The following is a 15,881-nucleotide window of genomic DNA, read 5'->3' on the forward strand; positions in this document are numbered from 1 at the left end:
CTTTCTACTGATTATTTCTTTATTTTTAAAATATTTTAAGAAAATAAAAATAACAAATTTTTATAAATATTACAAAAATATATTTACACATTTAAGATGAAAAAATGAATTGATGTGATAAACAATCTAATTAGATGAATAAAAATAGTTATACTTTAATATAAAAGAATATATGTCACCTTATCCACAAAATGAGTAATTAACATATTATTTTATAGTAATGTTTATTTATTTTATACATATATATTAATGCTTCAAACGATACCAATAAATAAAAATAAATTACTAACTAATTGTTACAGTTTATTTATTTTTTAAAACATATATATATGAGATTTCAAAATATTATTGTTATATTTATTTACGTATTCTGAATAGACCAACACTTAAGTTTTTTATTTGATTTTCAAAAATATATATAATATTATTACTAAAATATATATACATATCTAAGGGAAAAATACATATCTAAGGGAAAAATCAATCCAAATTAAATCACAAATTATTCATAATTTTAATATATTTTGAACAAAAAATACCATAGTTGAATTTGAAGAATTTGATGATATCTAATACACTAAAGTTATAATCAAACTAATAATATATTACATATCCAAAATCACACATCTAAGTAAAACAATATGATATGATTTATATAAATTATAGAAAAATCGAAACTAAAATTAAACTATTAATAAATTATTATAATATATTTACTTTATAAATATTTATACCCGTGCATGAGCACGGGAAAATCACCTAGTATATATATATAGATGATTAAATTCATATTCACTTGCAGGAGCACCAACTAGAGTGTTTCTTGTGGGAGCATCCCATCTATACATGAAATATTCTCCATGAAACTGCTTGTTGATGACTAGGACTCTGTCTTCTTCTGCGAGCCAACTACATACATTATTCAATAGAAATTAATCAACTCAACCGAAGGAAAAAGACAACCGAAAACTATAAAACCTTTATTTTGTTTGTCAAACATTTTATGGTTAATTTTTGTTGAAACATTATTTTATTTTAAACATAGTTTAGAGGAAAAAAATATCCCCTAGACTATATTTGAGAAGTGATTTTGCCACATGTCATCTTTACAATCAACTTCACAAAAAAAAATATGACATGGCTACTACAATTGATGACATGGCTTTCGAAAAATATGACATGGATTATTTCATTTAATGTGATTTATATTTTTGGTAAACTTTTTAGAATATGGTAATAACTCATACCTTACATTTAATATTGATATTTATTTTTGGTAAACTTTTTTAAATATGGTAATATCGCATACATCATCTCTAAAATAAATATATTCATATATAACATTAAAATTTCGAAATTATATTTTATTTTATTTTCTATAATTATACAATTTGTATTGCCACATGTCCTCTCTACAATCAGTTTCACAAAAGAAAATATGACATGTCTACTAAAATTGATGACATGGCTTCCGAAAAATATGACATGGATTAATGTTGATTTATATTTTTGGTAAACTTTATACCTTACATTTAATATTGATATTTATTTTTGGTAAACTTCTTTAAATATGGTAATATCGCATACATCATCTCTAAAATAAATATATTCATATATAACATTAAAATTTCGAAATTATATTATATTTTATTTTCTATAATTATAAAATTTGTATTGCCACATGTCCTCTTTACAATCAGTTTCACAAAAAAAAATATGTCATGGCTACTAAAATTGATGGCATGGCTTCCAAAAAATATGACATGGATTATTTCATTTAATGTTGATTTATATTTTTGATAAACTTTTTAGAATATGGTAATAAGTAATAACTCATACCTTACATTTAATATTGATATTTATTTTTAGTAAACTTCTTTAAATATGGTAATATCGCATAAATCATCTCTAAAATAAATATATTCATATATAACATTAAAATTTCGAAATTATATTTTATTTTATTTTCTATAATTATACAATTTGTATTACTAAATCTTTAAAAAATTGCTACAATTTTTTTAAAAATTTGATTTCTAATCGTAAAATCATTAGATTCATATATATCTACAGATTCTATAAACATTGTTAGTTCAAATTTTTGATAATTATACAATATATTTTTAAATAAAAAAATCATTTTATTTTAATTTAATATTTAAATAAATAAAATCTATATTTAAATATCGGTAAAAATAATAAAATCTATAATATTTAATAAACTTTATTTTAAATATAAATGAAATTTTGAAAACAATTTTACTGCACATGGTGCAGGAAAACACCTAGTTACATATATTATACATAATCCGCGCGGACACGGATCTAGTTATTCATAACAAAAATAGATTTGTTATAAAATATTTATAATTAAAAAAAAAAAATAGAGAAAAAACAGATTCCTGGCTTTCGTTAGGCCATAAAGTTATATAGCCCAGGCCCATAAGTTTTGTGTCTGATAAATAGATCGGTTTCCTCTATCAAAGTTGCAAGAAAACCCTAAACGGATCAAATTCTGGGAAGTCGATAGAGATCGATCTCCTCTCTCTCTCTCTTTCATCATCAAAGTTGCAGGAAACCCGGATCGTTATGGCAGGAGGTGGGGTATTTTGGGATCCAATTATTTCTGATTTCGGTTGTAGATTAAAGCGCGATAAATGGTTGTTTCTGTGGGTGATAGGTGACCATCCGTTTCATCTGGAGACGGGAGTGTGGTGGGACATGAACACCTGTCCGGTTCCCCCTGGTTTCGACCCTCGTCATGTCCGTGGGTGTATAAAATCTGCGTTGGAGAAGAAGATTGGTCGTCCTTCTGTAGTCAGCATCTATGCCCTGGGCAACCTAGAATACATCCCAAGGGACCTCTTGGAAATGATCTCTTCCTCTGGAATCACTCTTATTCATGGCCTCCGCAGTAAAAAAATCAATCAATCCTCTGAGATTTTTTTTGTTTTGTTTATTTATTTATTTAGTGTAATATATATATATAGTCTCTCATCTTCCCTAAATTAATTTGTAGATATGATGGACTTTAATGGGTTTCTGGAAGAATGGTCTGACAACAGCATGGACACCACTTACACAATGGTGATAACCGATGATTATGGGATTGCTTATCCTCCTCTTCTTGGGCTTTTTGAATTCTCTAAGCTTTGTGCATATCCAAAAGATGGTCGGCTCATTGCCCTTGCCAATCAAAGCAATCCCAGACATAGAGTGTTGCCCTGTGACTTTGTCTGGGAAGCTTTATTGTCTGATAATTACGCAGATACAACAGATGAGATGAATTCGACCCGGAGTAAACCTCTCTACGGGAGTAAACCTCTCTACGTGTGCAACATATGCGATACTTATTTCGAAGAAGAATTCAGCCCTCATCTCAAATTCAGCACTCATCTCAAGGGTGAAGGACACAGAACAAAGGTACTACGCTAGCATCCTCCTCCTCCTCACCTTTTAGTATCATTACATTTTTTTTTTGCAAAATTTGTCATAGTGTGTTTGTGTTTGTGTTTGTGTGCAGTTGTTTGATATAGCGGCTAGAGACTCCAGCAACGGTGAGCTTAAACATTTTTGCCAAGTTTGCAATTATCCCGCCGACGTCGATTTTAACTTACGCCTCCATAACCAAAGTGAAGAACATAAGGTAAGCAGCATGCATCCTTGCCTCTTACCTTGTAACAACTCTCTTGTATCAATACAATTTTTTGATCCCATTTGGTTTGTTTTCAAGCTGGCTGCGAAAAAGGCTCAAGAAGAGGACAATTGCGAGAGCAGGAACAGAGGTCCAGAGTGGGATCCGGTTGGCGAGATAAGAAGCAATCTCTCTTGAACGAGGCAAACAGTGAAGATCATTGATCATTGTTGTGTTTAAGTTTACTGCATAATACTTATCTTATTATGTTTAATAGTTTGTTCGTCCGCCACTAAAATATTTCTAAGTCTTGTTTGTTTGCTTTTTTTTTATCGGTTAAAATGAAAATCTTAATCCCGTTGCTTTATGCAAACCACAGTCCCGGGTGAAAATCTTAATCCCGTTGCTTTGTCAAATGAAAATGAAATAAATTATTGCAAGGAAACTGGTCCAATAATACGAAGAAGGAGCAGATTGGTTGAAGGAGTTTAAATCAAATTGAGAAAATCGGTTTGCAAACTTAAGGTGGACAACGTCCATGAAAGAAATAAAAGAGCAACTTTTGAAAATCAAGCGCAAAGGGAACTAGGGATAAATACTAACATGAGAGCTGTCCACCACTCACAACCGTCATAATGTAAACAAGATATGATATGTGATTCGTTAACTAAACAGAGGGGGAACATCCTAATTTTTTATTCGAAAGCATAAATAAAAGGAAATTAATTCCGGGGGAGAAACCATCGAGCATCCACGAGATCCATCGTGTCAAGAAGATTGTGATAGCGATGGAGGGACTTGGTTGCAAGATTGTAGACACAGATGTCAAGTTGGCGACTTGAGCATTGGCAGGGACGAAAGTGACGGGTGAAATAGATGGAGTCAGATTCGATACCAAGGGCCTTGTTAGCAGGCACAGTGAAACCCAAGTCAAGAAGCAGTGCCTCACCACCAAGAGAATCTACCTCAGTAACCGTGTGGCAGGCGTTATTTGGGTCTTCAACATCAGGATCCCTCTTGTAGAGGCGGAACCAGGTCGAATAGCGTTGATCACTCTCAACCAACAAAACCTCTCCTGATGTTGTAACCGCAATGCTAGAATCGTAGGCAAAATCATGACGAGAAAGCATTGGGAATGGTGTTTGATGACCGGTAATGTCCTTGAAGAAACCTTGCGGTCCAGACAGATCAAAGATTCGAACAAAACGCCGACTTGTTGAGACGTAAAGACGGTGACCACGTAGCACCATATCCGATAAGCCATCAAACTTGTGAAAGGCACGGTCATCGAAAAAGAGAGGAATGTCGGTGTAATGCGTATCCCCATTCTTGCAGAATGACATGTAAGAGTGGCCAGGGAGGTCGAACAACCACACCACAACGTACTCTTTTCCACTCTCGGAAACCCACAAAAGTCCCCTCACCACGTCAGCAATCAGATCCTCATAAATAGCGCCAGACTCATCCCTTATAAATTCTCTATCTCCCACGCGCTTGACAATACAATCAGCTGACTTAACCGACTCTAGAGACGGTAGAGGCATCTTTTTACCACTAAACACGTCTTCGATATATAAATCGGATCTAGAATCTAACACCAAGAGCCAGTTACCCGAGTTTGCCAGGAATCGACACCCTGAAAAGTCGTCTCCCACGTTCCTTTTGAAATTGTCTTCTTTAGGGTCGTACAGCACACAATCACCGTCTCTCGGAAAAAGCATCAGCCCTGGAGATCGGCTAAACTGGGGATTGTCCGCCTTAGACTCCTCCCACGTAGATCCGGCGGGTCGTTTGAGGGAAGAAGATATCGTCATTATTATCACGAGGCAGGTAGATTCTCGCGCCTGTTATTGTGTCTGTATTATATATAGGGTACCGCATAAAGTTTTCTCTTGGGCTACGACGAAGTCCGTTTATGCTTGGGCTACCAAGACAACTTAAGTTTATTAAAGTAACATCCCATAATAATCTTTTATATACTTAAAGGACTTGCAAATAACTCATGTTATTTCTTGAAAAACAAAATCAATTAAAACAATTCCTTATATTTTAGTTTTGTTATAAACATATTGAATATTACTAATCTGTTTGTTATGGTTTAACTATTTTACAACTTTGTTTTATAACAGAACATATAAAATTATTTCAAATTCTGCTTATGAGTCTATATATATTTTATTCATCTGTTTCTTTGTCTTACTCTTGAACTTCAAGATTAGTGATGACTACAAAAAAAAAGGTGATGGAGAAGAATCTAAAAAACGCAAGTTCAACCAAAAAATCATAAAAATGTGTTATCTTTTATTTTTGATCAGGCATTTATCTAAGTGATCTTTATACAAGGTTTCATATATTTTTAAAAAAACTGAACAAAAAAACTTCAATAAATTTTTAATTTTAACTTTGATAGACTCCAAATATAAATAATACTAATGGATCAAATATAGACTATACTCCTTCTGTTTTTTAAAGATGTATGTTTTGGAGTTTTCACACATATTAAGAAAACACATTAATCATGCATTGTTTTTAGAAATTACCAAATTTCAATGCATTTTAACCAATAGTTTTTCAATAAATTCAATTAATTTTATTGAGATTTGCAATTTTTATATAGAAAACATAAAAAATATATCTTTTTGAAACAAATATTTTTTCTAGAACATTCATCTTTTAAAAATGGAGGGAGTATTATTATGTGTTGGTATTTACAAATTATTGGTTTTTTCTATAAAATTGTTTCGAAACATGTATTATCTCTTTTTGGGAAAACTCATAATAATTGTTGTCTGTCTAACTTAAGGTTTCATTTTAACCAACTACAAAATGTGTTTGAAGAGTTTCTTTAAGAGTTTCTTTAAGCTACGCAGGAAGAAAAGGTTTCTTTAAGCTACGCAGGTTTTGTTTTTGTTTAAATAGTTACAGTGAAGTGAAAAAAAAAGTTTTTTTTTATTTGTTATCCATCTGTGGCATTTTTAACTTCTAAACTAGATTCTAATCCGTTCTGGACAGCGCGAATATTGTTTTATCTATTTTAAATCAATTATTAGTAGTATATAATATATTTGTATTGTATTTTTATGATTATTGATGGGTAAATAATAAGTTTTAAAGATATATTGAATTGTGATGTTGTTACATAATATTGTTTGTATGGTGTTTTTTCTCGTGTTCATAGATTTTTAATGTTGTAAATAGTGTTATTTTCCGTATAATGTTAGATGTTTTTTCAAATATTTTAATAAAATGCGATTGTTAATTTAATTTCTTATAAATATATTTATATCTTATTAAATATATATTATCAATATATTCCGTTCAAATATTTTATGGATATATTTTAAGATAATAAGTTTGAGGGGGACAATTAAGATATAGTTTCATATGTTTTTAAATTAAAAGCTTGCATATATTTTAAGATAATACAGATAACCCATTAATAATTTTTGAATTATTATTTCCATTTAATAATTTTGGTTGGAAATTCTGATAACCATATTATGTTGAAGTTGGTATCAAACGCTAATATATGATAGATTGTAAATGTAGATGGATTACTGAGTATTAGGGAGTTGCAAAAATAAGGAGGATATTCTTTTTAGAAAAGAAAATAAAATTTAAAATATATATGAGATCTCGCCTATTTAATTATTGTGATTTATTAAAAAATTGTGCAAATTGTTATTGATTAAGTGGCGTGCAAGTCAAGTTAGTGTAGAATTGATTTTGGAAAATAAAATTAACTTTCAAATATATATATGAGATCTCGTTTATCTAAATTTTCACTACTCTGATTCGGATCTGGATCCACCGGCATTATAGAAGCACTATCCGAATTTGGATACAGGCTCTCTGTATACGGGCTCTCTGTATATCCGTTTTTCAAACTGAATCAGAGCGGATACTAGATCGAGTCGCGGATCCGGATTTTAGGTTTGAGACCTAATGGCAGGTATCTATTCTGGATAACACATAACATATATACAAAACTGGGGTTTATAAGAAAAAAGAAGAAGAACCAAACTTATATAGTTTATGTGTGTTAGATACGATGAAATAAAATAATTGTATAAGTGTACGTATATAGTTGGTCTATTTCAATTGTAATAGACCTTAATTCAATACATTTTGTGATGTTTTGGTTTAATTAGAGTAGAGTTTATTTTATTGGTTTAATATAAATGAACCGATATAAATTGAAATGTAGTGTCTATAATATTTATTTGATATGACCCATAAAATATGTAATATACTAATAAAAATGAAGTAGTCCAAAATTTAAATGAAAACATTTATAATAGATAAAAGTTAAGACTTTATTTTAATAAATTAGATTTAAAATTATATTTTTTGGCCTAATGGCTAAAAACGTTGTGTTTGATCACCTTGTTACGAGGTTTATGAGAATGGACCTCGTATATGCATTATACTCAAATGTCCTTTTATACTTTTTTTTTTATAATGAAAACTTTCAACAGATACTTTTGTTTTGCCCCATACTTTGTGGAATCTACAACTAAAATTTTCAGGAATCACTGATGCTGGGGAACTGTTTTTTGCACCAAGTTCGTTTTCTGATTACGTCGAAGTTTTCTATTTCCACATAAAGAAAAAGACTGAGAAGTCGTAGGAAACATCATTGTTATGTGTCATTCTCATGTGACGATAAATACGTTATTTTTTTAATATAATTAGCTATTTTAAAATTAACAGTAATTCAAATTTTATATATATTTAGTTTACCATTATTAACTCATATAAAAAGCATGAGAGATAATATATATTTTTTGTTAGAAACAAATGTCTTTTTTTCAAAACATTATCTCAAAGGAGTATAAAATATTTTGGGTGCTCTTCTCTTTCCCTGGTTTTTGAACTATTAAACCAACTATTTTAAACTTCAATTAAAATTCTGGAAAGAATATATAAAACATTAATTTCTAAATATTATTGGATGAAACAAAATTGCTATAGAAAATCATCATATACGCTGAAACCGAAGGGATGGCTTATTACTGGAGAGAAAAATATAGCTTGCTCCATTATCTCTAACGCTTCCTCGCTTCTCTGTCTATCACACAACAAAATTTTATTAAGAAAGCCATTCTGAAGTGATGCTCTGAGAACACAACGATAACTTCACTTGGCGTAGATAGATCATTCCAAGCCCATACCATGCGTTATAGCGTCTTTTGTGTCTACACGAAGTGCGTTTTGGTAACTTTTCATTCCGCTCTCAAAGTCTTCCAGAGTTGCGTACCTAGAGAAACGGTAAATCGGGACGCTGTTGTTTAGACCAATAACCAGAGCATTTCAAGCAGACTATTGTTAAAATGGGCAGAAGCATTCTTACTCGTGGCCACATAAAAGTATGTGCATATGCAAAATCTTGGATTCAACTGAACAGCTCGTAGGAAATTCTTCAGTGCTGTCTCATGGTTTTTATGCAAACTATCACAGTTTCCCATAGCACAGCTACATAATTTTCGCATTTCTTTTATTTATATTATGACCAACAAGAAATGAGGTGATTAATCAGAAAGAGATATTCGACTATAAATACCAAGATTGAGGAGGTAAGAATGAGTTCCTGAGCCAAGTAACTAAGCTTCATATCTTCCTTCAAATGCTGCAGCTGCAAAAAAAAAAAAAAAGGTATTTACCAAACTTTCCCTGAGACTAAAAAGCAAAATGTCAAAGATTCATAAGACTTTGACGAGTTTCTGTGTTTAGAACAGAGTAAATATCCATTCCTTCTAAGCTATAAGGAGAAGCCTGGCGGGCAAAGAAGGAAAGCTTTGTCAGCTTCTAAATAGTCAATTAATTTCAAGTATGCTTTCCCCACCTGCATTAATAGCCAGCAACCTAAAGCGAGAAATAAACATATTCTAAAGTAGGACCACCTAAAGCGAGAAGAGACACTTATTACCTGGGAAAGAACCCATCCTCCTTCTCGGCGACTTCACTTGCTACAGCTTCTGAAGATGAAACTTCATCACTGGCTGGAATAGAGTTATCAGCAGCAACTTCCTCTCTACCTGGTAACCGGTAAGAAGAAACGAGTCAATGATATTAACACACTAAACAGATGAACTGGATTCAAAAAATTAATAAAAGACAACTGAACCTACTTATTGGTTTCTGCAACTGGAGGAAGATGAGGAGTTTCCTCAACTTCAGCAAGTGTTTCCGTTTGCTCTTCTGTCACTTCTTCAGCTTTGGTCTCTCCCATTTCTTCTTCTTCTACCTTGGGAGTTTCTGATGAAATAATCTCTTCACTTGTTTTATACCGATTCATCAACTTGGTACGCATCGTAAGAGATATAGGTTTAGCCTCAATGTCAGCTTCCACCAGCTTTACTTTCACCTCTTGACCAATCGTGACAACACTCGCAACATCTTTAACAAAGGAGGAGAGTCTTGTCCCTCTACAGCTGCCACGACATCAGTACGTACCTGTGGCTCTAGTACGATGAGTAGGAAACAGTTTACGGGAAGACGAGGTCTTTGAGTTGATGATGGGATCTGTTTGCTAGCTTTAGGCGAGAAGCAGCATATTTGATGGAGCAATCCTTCTTCTTTACAGTGAAAGCTGCTCCGGGAACGAGCCATGCATGGTTTGCTGATAGCCGAACAAGTGCAGGGTCAAGACTCTCGATTCTGTTTGTTGCAAGGATGACTTTAACATCTCCTCTTGAATCAGACGTTCCAACATACTTCTTTGGATCTCACGCTCACCTCCTCAGTTAGCATCATACCTGTTTCCATTTTCAAGCCGTGAGGAAAATATTCTTGCCATGATCTAACTTGTGAAATTTAGGTAACTAGGACAAGAAACTAAGCTATACTTTTCTAACAGATAAGAAGAGTACTTGTTAGATTAAAAAGGTATAACGGCAAAACCTTAGCAAGTCACTGAATGAAAATGAAATTTTAAACGAGAAACTAATAAGCTATACTCCTAACAGGAAGAACACTGTTGCAAGTTCATTGCGAGTGACTCTAGATTCATGTGAACAAGTCAGTCTACGTAAATGAAACCTTGAATAACACTACATGTTAGACCATAAAGTTATATAGCCCAGGCCCATAAGTTTTGTGTCTGATAAATAGATCGGTTTCCTCTATCAAAGTTGCAAGAAAACCCTAAACGGATCAAATTCTGGAAAGTCGATAGAGATCGATCTCCTCTCTCTCTCTCATCAAACAAAGTTGCAGGAAACCCGGATCGTTATGGCAGGAGGTGGGTATTTTGGGATCCAATTATTTCTGATTAAAGCGCGATAAATGGTTGTTTCTGTGGGTGATAGGTCTCCATCCGTTTCATCTGGAGACGGGAGTGTGGTGGGACATGAACACATGTCCGGTTCCCCCTGGTTTCGACCCTCGTCATGTCCGTGGGTGTATAAAATCTGCGTTGGAGAAGAAGATTGGTCGTCCTTCTGTAGTCAGCATCTATGCCCTGGGCAACCTAGAATACATCCCAAGGGACCTCTTGGAAATGATCTCTTCCTCTGGAATCACTCTTATTCATGGCCTCCGCAGTAAAAAAATCAATCAATCCTCTGAGATTTTTTTTGTTTTGTTTATTTATTTATTTAGTGTAATATATATATATAGTCTCTCATCTTCCCTAAATTAATTTGTAGATATGATGGACTTTAATGGGTTTCTGGAAGAATGGTCTGACAACAGCATGGACACCACTTACACAATGGTGATAACCGATGATTATGGGATTGCTTATCCTCCTCTTCTTGGGCTTTTTGAATTCTCTAAGCTTTGTGCATATCCAAAAGATGGTCGGCTCATTGCCCTTGCCAATCAAAGCAATCCCAGACATAGAGTGTTGCCCTGTGACTTTGTCTGGGAAGCTTTATTGTCTGATAATTACGCAGATACAACAGATGAGATGAATTCGACCCGGAGTAAACCTCTCTACGGGAGTAAACCTCTCTACGTGTGCAACATATGCGATACTTATTTCGAAGAAGAATTCAGCCCTCATCTCAAATTCAGCACTCATCTCAAGGGTGAAGGACACAGAACAAAGGTACTACGCTAGCATCCTCCTCCTCCTCACCTTTTAGTATCATTACATTTTTTTTTTGCAAAATTTGTCATAGTGTGTTTGTGTTTGTGTTTGTGTGCAGTTGTTTGATATAGCGGCTAGAGACTCCAGCAACGGTGAGCTTAAACATTTTTGCCAAGTTTGCAATTATCCCGCCGACGTCGATTTTAACTTACGCCTCCATAACCAAAGTGAAGAACATAAGGTAAGCAGCATGCATCCTTGCCTCTTACCTTGTAACAACTCTCTTGTATCAATACAATTTTTTGATCCCATTTGGTTTGTTTTCAAGCTGGCTGCGAAAAAGGCTCAAGAAGAGGACAATTGCGAGAGCAGTAACAGAGTAGGATCCGGTTGGCGAGATAAGAAGCAATCTCTCTTGAACGAGGCAAACAGTGAAGATCATTGATCATTGTTGTGTTTAAGTTTACTGCATAATACTTATCTTATTATGTTTAATAGTTTGTTCGTCCGCCACTAAAATATTTCTAAGTCTTGTTTGTTTGCTTTTTTTTTATCGGTTAAAATGAAAATCTTAATCCCGTTGCTTTATTATGCAAACCACAGTCCCGGGTGATTGATCATTGTTTCTCGGCGAAAATTAAGTAGTGTGCGAGAGAGTAGTCTTTACCTAGGAAACTGTATGCAAGTAAAATATACCTTACTTAACCCGCAAGTTGATTGCCCGGAAGGTGACTAAAGGTGCATTTCTAACCTTGCTCCGTTGAGAGCTAAACTCTGTTTTAGCCATTGCTTTCGCCATCAGTAGCGTTCCTTATTCCGTTTGAATGGTCAGACGATCTATTTTCCAAATATGGATAAATATAAGTGGTATAGCTAATTACATCCAATTTCGAATTTAGCACTCTTGAAAAGAGAGTATATTTGCATCCATTAACAAAACTGAATAATAAACCAAACAACACTAACTATTTTATTTTTAATACTTCATATTTAATTATACTTCCGAACAATTAAATATATTATTTGAGATTCAACTTGGTTAAACTAAATATCCAACTTTACAGGTTAAGTACCAATCAAGTAATAAATACAAGAAAAGTAACAAATAATTGTGTCTACCCCTAACCATAAATCTATCATACACATGCTCAAGTGTTGAGGGAAATGGTCATAAGACCAGCTCCTCTTGATTCAAGGACTGTCCGTGAGGTCTGCAATGGACTAGAGCATCAAGGGAAAGACCAACTTGCGAAAGAGTTGTTACAGGAGTTGGAAGCAAAAAAGTTTCTTCTAGAAATGCACAAGGTATCATTATTAACCAAAAAAAAACTTATTTTTAAGAAATAGATTATGTTTAAGAATGGATGCAAACTCATAAATATTACAAGACACAATGCAAAAGTATATGTTCAACAACAAATGAATATCTCAAATGAATTTATTGTTCTTCTGGACAGAACTAGAATATAAACAGGAAAAGAATTACGGTTCCGGCTTTTAAGATTTGAGTGAGTCACGCCCAGGGAAATCTTACGAAGGTAGGAAGACATTATCTATCAACAGCAAGGAGATGTGATCACATAAGTAGAAGAGAGGCAAAAACAGAGAGAAGAGACAGAGTGAGTCGGGTTTGTCCACTAGGTGCTGGTGCAGTGGTTGATGGGGTTCCCGGGGTTGCGGTTGGGGCTTTTGCTGTAACCGGAGGTAGTGGTGGCTCAGTGACATCAGCATCTGTGAAAACAGCATTTGTTGTATCCAGTCTCTGTGAGTGCATCAAGAACCGCTTTGACCACGTCGAGCCCTTGCTTCTCTGTCAGGTATGCTGCATTCTGAGGGACGCCAAAAAGACATGTCTATGAGAAGATGTCCTGGTCCGATGGGTAAAGTGTTAAAGAATTGAAGAGATGCACGAGAGAACTCACCTCAACACTGATCAAAACACCGGAGAGAGTGGTGGAGTTCTTTGCCAATAGCTCAGTTGGTTCATCTCCCCTCTTCTGACACTTCTTAAACCCGAGTTCGACACCAGTTGACACCTAATTTTTATTTTTTTTTTCTCTTTTGTTTTTGAAACGGGCTAAGACCCATTATACCTATTAAACTTTTATTATCTCTATTTATAATTTGTAAAATATGGCCCAACAAAGGAAAAATATTAAAATTATCTCTATTTATAATTTGACCCAAGTCCAAACCATCTAATTTATATACCAATCTTTTTTTTACATGAAAATTAATTACATGATTACAAATATTAAAACATATTCATTTTGACATTAAGTGTGCGAGAGAGTAGTCTTTACCTAGGAAACTGTATGCAAGTAAAATATACCTTACTTAACCCGCAAGTTGATTGCCCGGAAGGTGACTAAAGGTGCATTTCTAACCTTGCTCCGTTGAGAGCTAAACTCTGTTTTAGCCATTGCTTTCGCCATCAGTAGCGTTCCTTATTCCGTTTGAATGGTCAGACGATCTATTTTCCAAATATGGATAAATATAAGTGGTATAGCTAATTACATCCAATTTCGAATTTAGCACTCTTGAAAAGAGAGTATATTTGCATCCACCTTCATGTTATATATCCTAAGTCAAACAACCTAACATGGGAGATAAGGGACAGAGTGACAAATAAAAATAAATTCGATTACTAAATTACGTACCAAAATGTTACAAAATGATTTAGGTGATAGGTCATGTGTCATTGTACTGACACTTAACATCTATTGACCGAATAATCTGACATCATTGTCTACGATTTAGTGATGACCTATGAAAAAAAGAGAAAACAGTTTATAGTGCAAGGTACGTAAAACTCATCATCCCTCAAACTCAAGCCATCTCTGGAGGTAAGGCTGATAAATGCCCACTAATCTGATTAAAAGAAATGCGAACCACATCCATTTAATCTATCACAAAGTGTAATGTATATTTTATGTTGCATATGATAACGTATCGTCAAAACCAGATTGTTTAGCGAAGCGCGCAAAAATATACACAGAGATGACTTCCTTGGAGACGCACGCGCCATCTTGACCCGAAACAATTCCCTTCCAAGATCCATCCATCCTACTGGTAAAAGTTGACGTCAGGCAACCATAGATCTGACCACCAAAAAGAAAAATTTGAAACCTTCCTGTTGAACGCTATCAGCCCAACAACGTCTCCGAGTCTCCATATATAGGATTTTATTTGAATTTACTAGGACTTATTCTGCTTGAGATTAAGGTCAGAATAGACCTTTTGAAGAAACTGAAACGAATCTGAACGCTGAAACTGGACCAGATCGTCAAGAGAACTCAAGCTTAGGAATACTAGGTTGCCGTGTTCTTTCAGGCTCAGGGATGCAAGACCATTAGGGATCTGTTTGAAACCTTCAAAGTCTGTGTTTTCAAGGTTGAGAGCTTGTGAGAACGAACTTGGAGAGTAGAATAAGTCATTGCCATGGTATTGGACTGCTGTTATTGCTGCTGTCTCCTGCCGATGCATGTGAGTCTCTTATACGACCAAAGCTCAGTAGTTGTGTAGGAAATTTGTAAAAAATAATTATTTTCAAAATTTGTTTTTAAAAAAAAGAATGGTTGTAAAATGTTTTTTTTTTTAATTCTTTAAAAAAAAAAACCTTGTTGAACGATTATAATATCTTCCTGAATTTGTAAAACGATTTTTTCTTGGATTTAAGAATGTCATCATAAATATGTAGATAGAATAATTGAATGTAACTTGTGTATATATTTAGGAAATTCTCCCTAAATGTGTATGTAATCTTTCTAAATTTAATTTATATTTAGGAAAATATTACTTAATATATAATATCTCTAAAAATTTATGAAGATATTTTTAAATATTTATAATATCTTTATAAATTAGATATCAAATTTACGAAGGTCTGCCAAGAACATTAGGAAAATGTTATACATATTATAAATATATTATCAAATATACATATAATTTAAATTCATTAAAGTACTCATAAATATTTATTCATGAAAGTATTCATACATACACGTTTAATACACATTTATGAAAGTTTTCATTAATTTATGGAGAGATTATACATATTTATCAATATTTTTTAAAAATATTAAAAATTATACTTATTCATAAAGGTCTTCCCAAATTAAAATTCAGGAATATATCATACAGATTCATCAAGATTTCATACAGATTCATCAAGATATCATACATATTCAGGAATTTCTTCCTAAATTTAGT

The 15,881-nt window shown here is 33.4% G+C and overlaps 3 protein-coding genes and 1 long non-coding RNA gene across 7 annotated transcripts; 2 read left to right on the plus strand and 2 right to left on the minus strand.

Moving 5' to 3' along the window:
- Positions 1 to 2,447: 2,447 nt before the first annotated feature.
- Positions 2,448 to 4,007, plus strand: LOC130508034 (uncharacterized). Its single transcript, XM_057003169.1, has 5 exons — positions 2,448 to 2,599; positions 2,681 to 2,914; positions 3,020 to 3,423; positions 3,524 to 3,646; positions 3,734 to 4,007. Exons 1-5 carry the CDS (start codon positions 2,590 to 2,592, stop codon positions 3,830 to 3,832), a joined length of 870 nt encoding a protein of 289 aa, XP_056859149.1. The 5' UTR covers positions 2,448 to 2,589; the 3' UTR covers positions 3,833 to 4,007.
- A 196-nt stretch (positions 4,008 to 4,203) lies between these two features.
- On the minus strand, positions 4,204 to 5,472 carry LOC108832563 (F-box protein At5g25290). The gene has a single exon (XM_018606036.2). The coding sequence runs from the start codon at positions 5,446 to 5,448 to the stop codon at positions 4,357 to 4,359; it is 1,092 nt and encodes a 363-aa protein (XP_018461538.1). The 5' UTR covers positions 5,449 to 5,472; the 3' UTR covers positions 4,204 to 4,356.
- A 3,041-nt stretch (positions 5,473 to 8,513) lies between these two features.
- On the minus strand, positions 8,514 to 10,949 carry LOC108832564 (uncharacterized). 4 transcript variants are annotated; one of them, XR_008942694.1, is made up of 7 exons: positions 10,676 to 10,949; positions 9,762 to 10,392; positions 9,564 to 9,668; positions 9,198 to 9,269; positions 8,988 to 9,109; positions 8,809 to 8,894; positions 8,514 to 8,705 (listed from the first exon to the last, which is right to left on the minus strand). It is a non-coding gene; the product is annotated as an uncharacterized LOC108832564 (long non-coding RNA). The 4 variants fall into 4 exon arrangements; XR_008942693.1 differs by having other exon boundaries at positions 8,514 to 8,701; positions 9,762 to 10,949; XR_008942691.1 differs by having other exon boundaries at positions 9,762 to 10,949.
- Positions 10,778 to 12,248, plus strand: LOC108832665 (uncharacterized). Its single transcript, XM_057003170.1, has 5 exons — positions 10,778 to 10,877; positions 10,945 to 11,178; positions 11,284 to 11,687; positions 11,788 to 11,910; positions 11,998 to 12,248. Exons 1-5 carry the CDS (start codon positions 10,868 to 10,870, stop codon positions 12,112 to 12,114), a joined length of 888 nt encoding a protein of 295 aa, XP_056859150.1. The 5' UTR covers positions 10,778 to 10,867; the 3' UTR covers positions 12,115 to 12,248.
- The last annotated feature ends 3,633 nt before the right edge of the window (positions 12,249 to 15,881 follow it).

The sequence above is a fragment of the Raphanus sativus genome, chromosome 2 (genome assembly GCF_000801105.2).
Source record: "Raphanus sativus cultivar WK10039 chromosome 2, ASM80110v3, whole genome shotgun sequence".
NCBI lineage: Eukaryota > Viridiplantae > Streptophyta > Magnoliopsida > Brassicales > Brassicaceae > Raphanus > Raphanus sativus.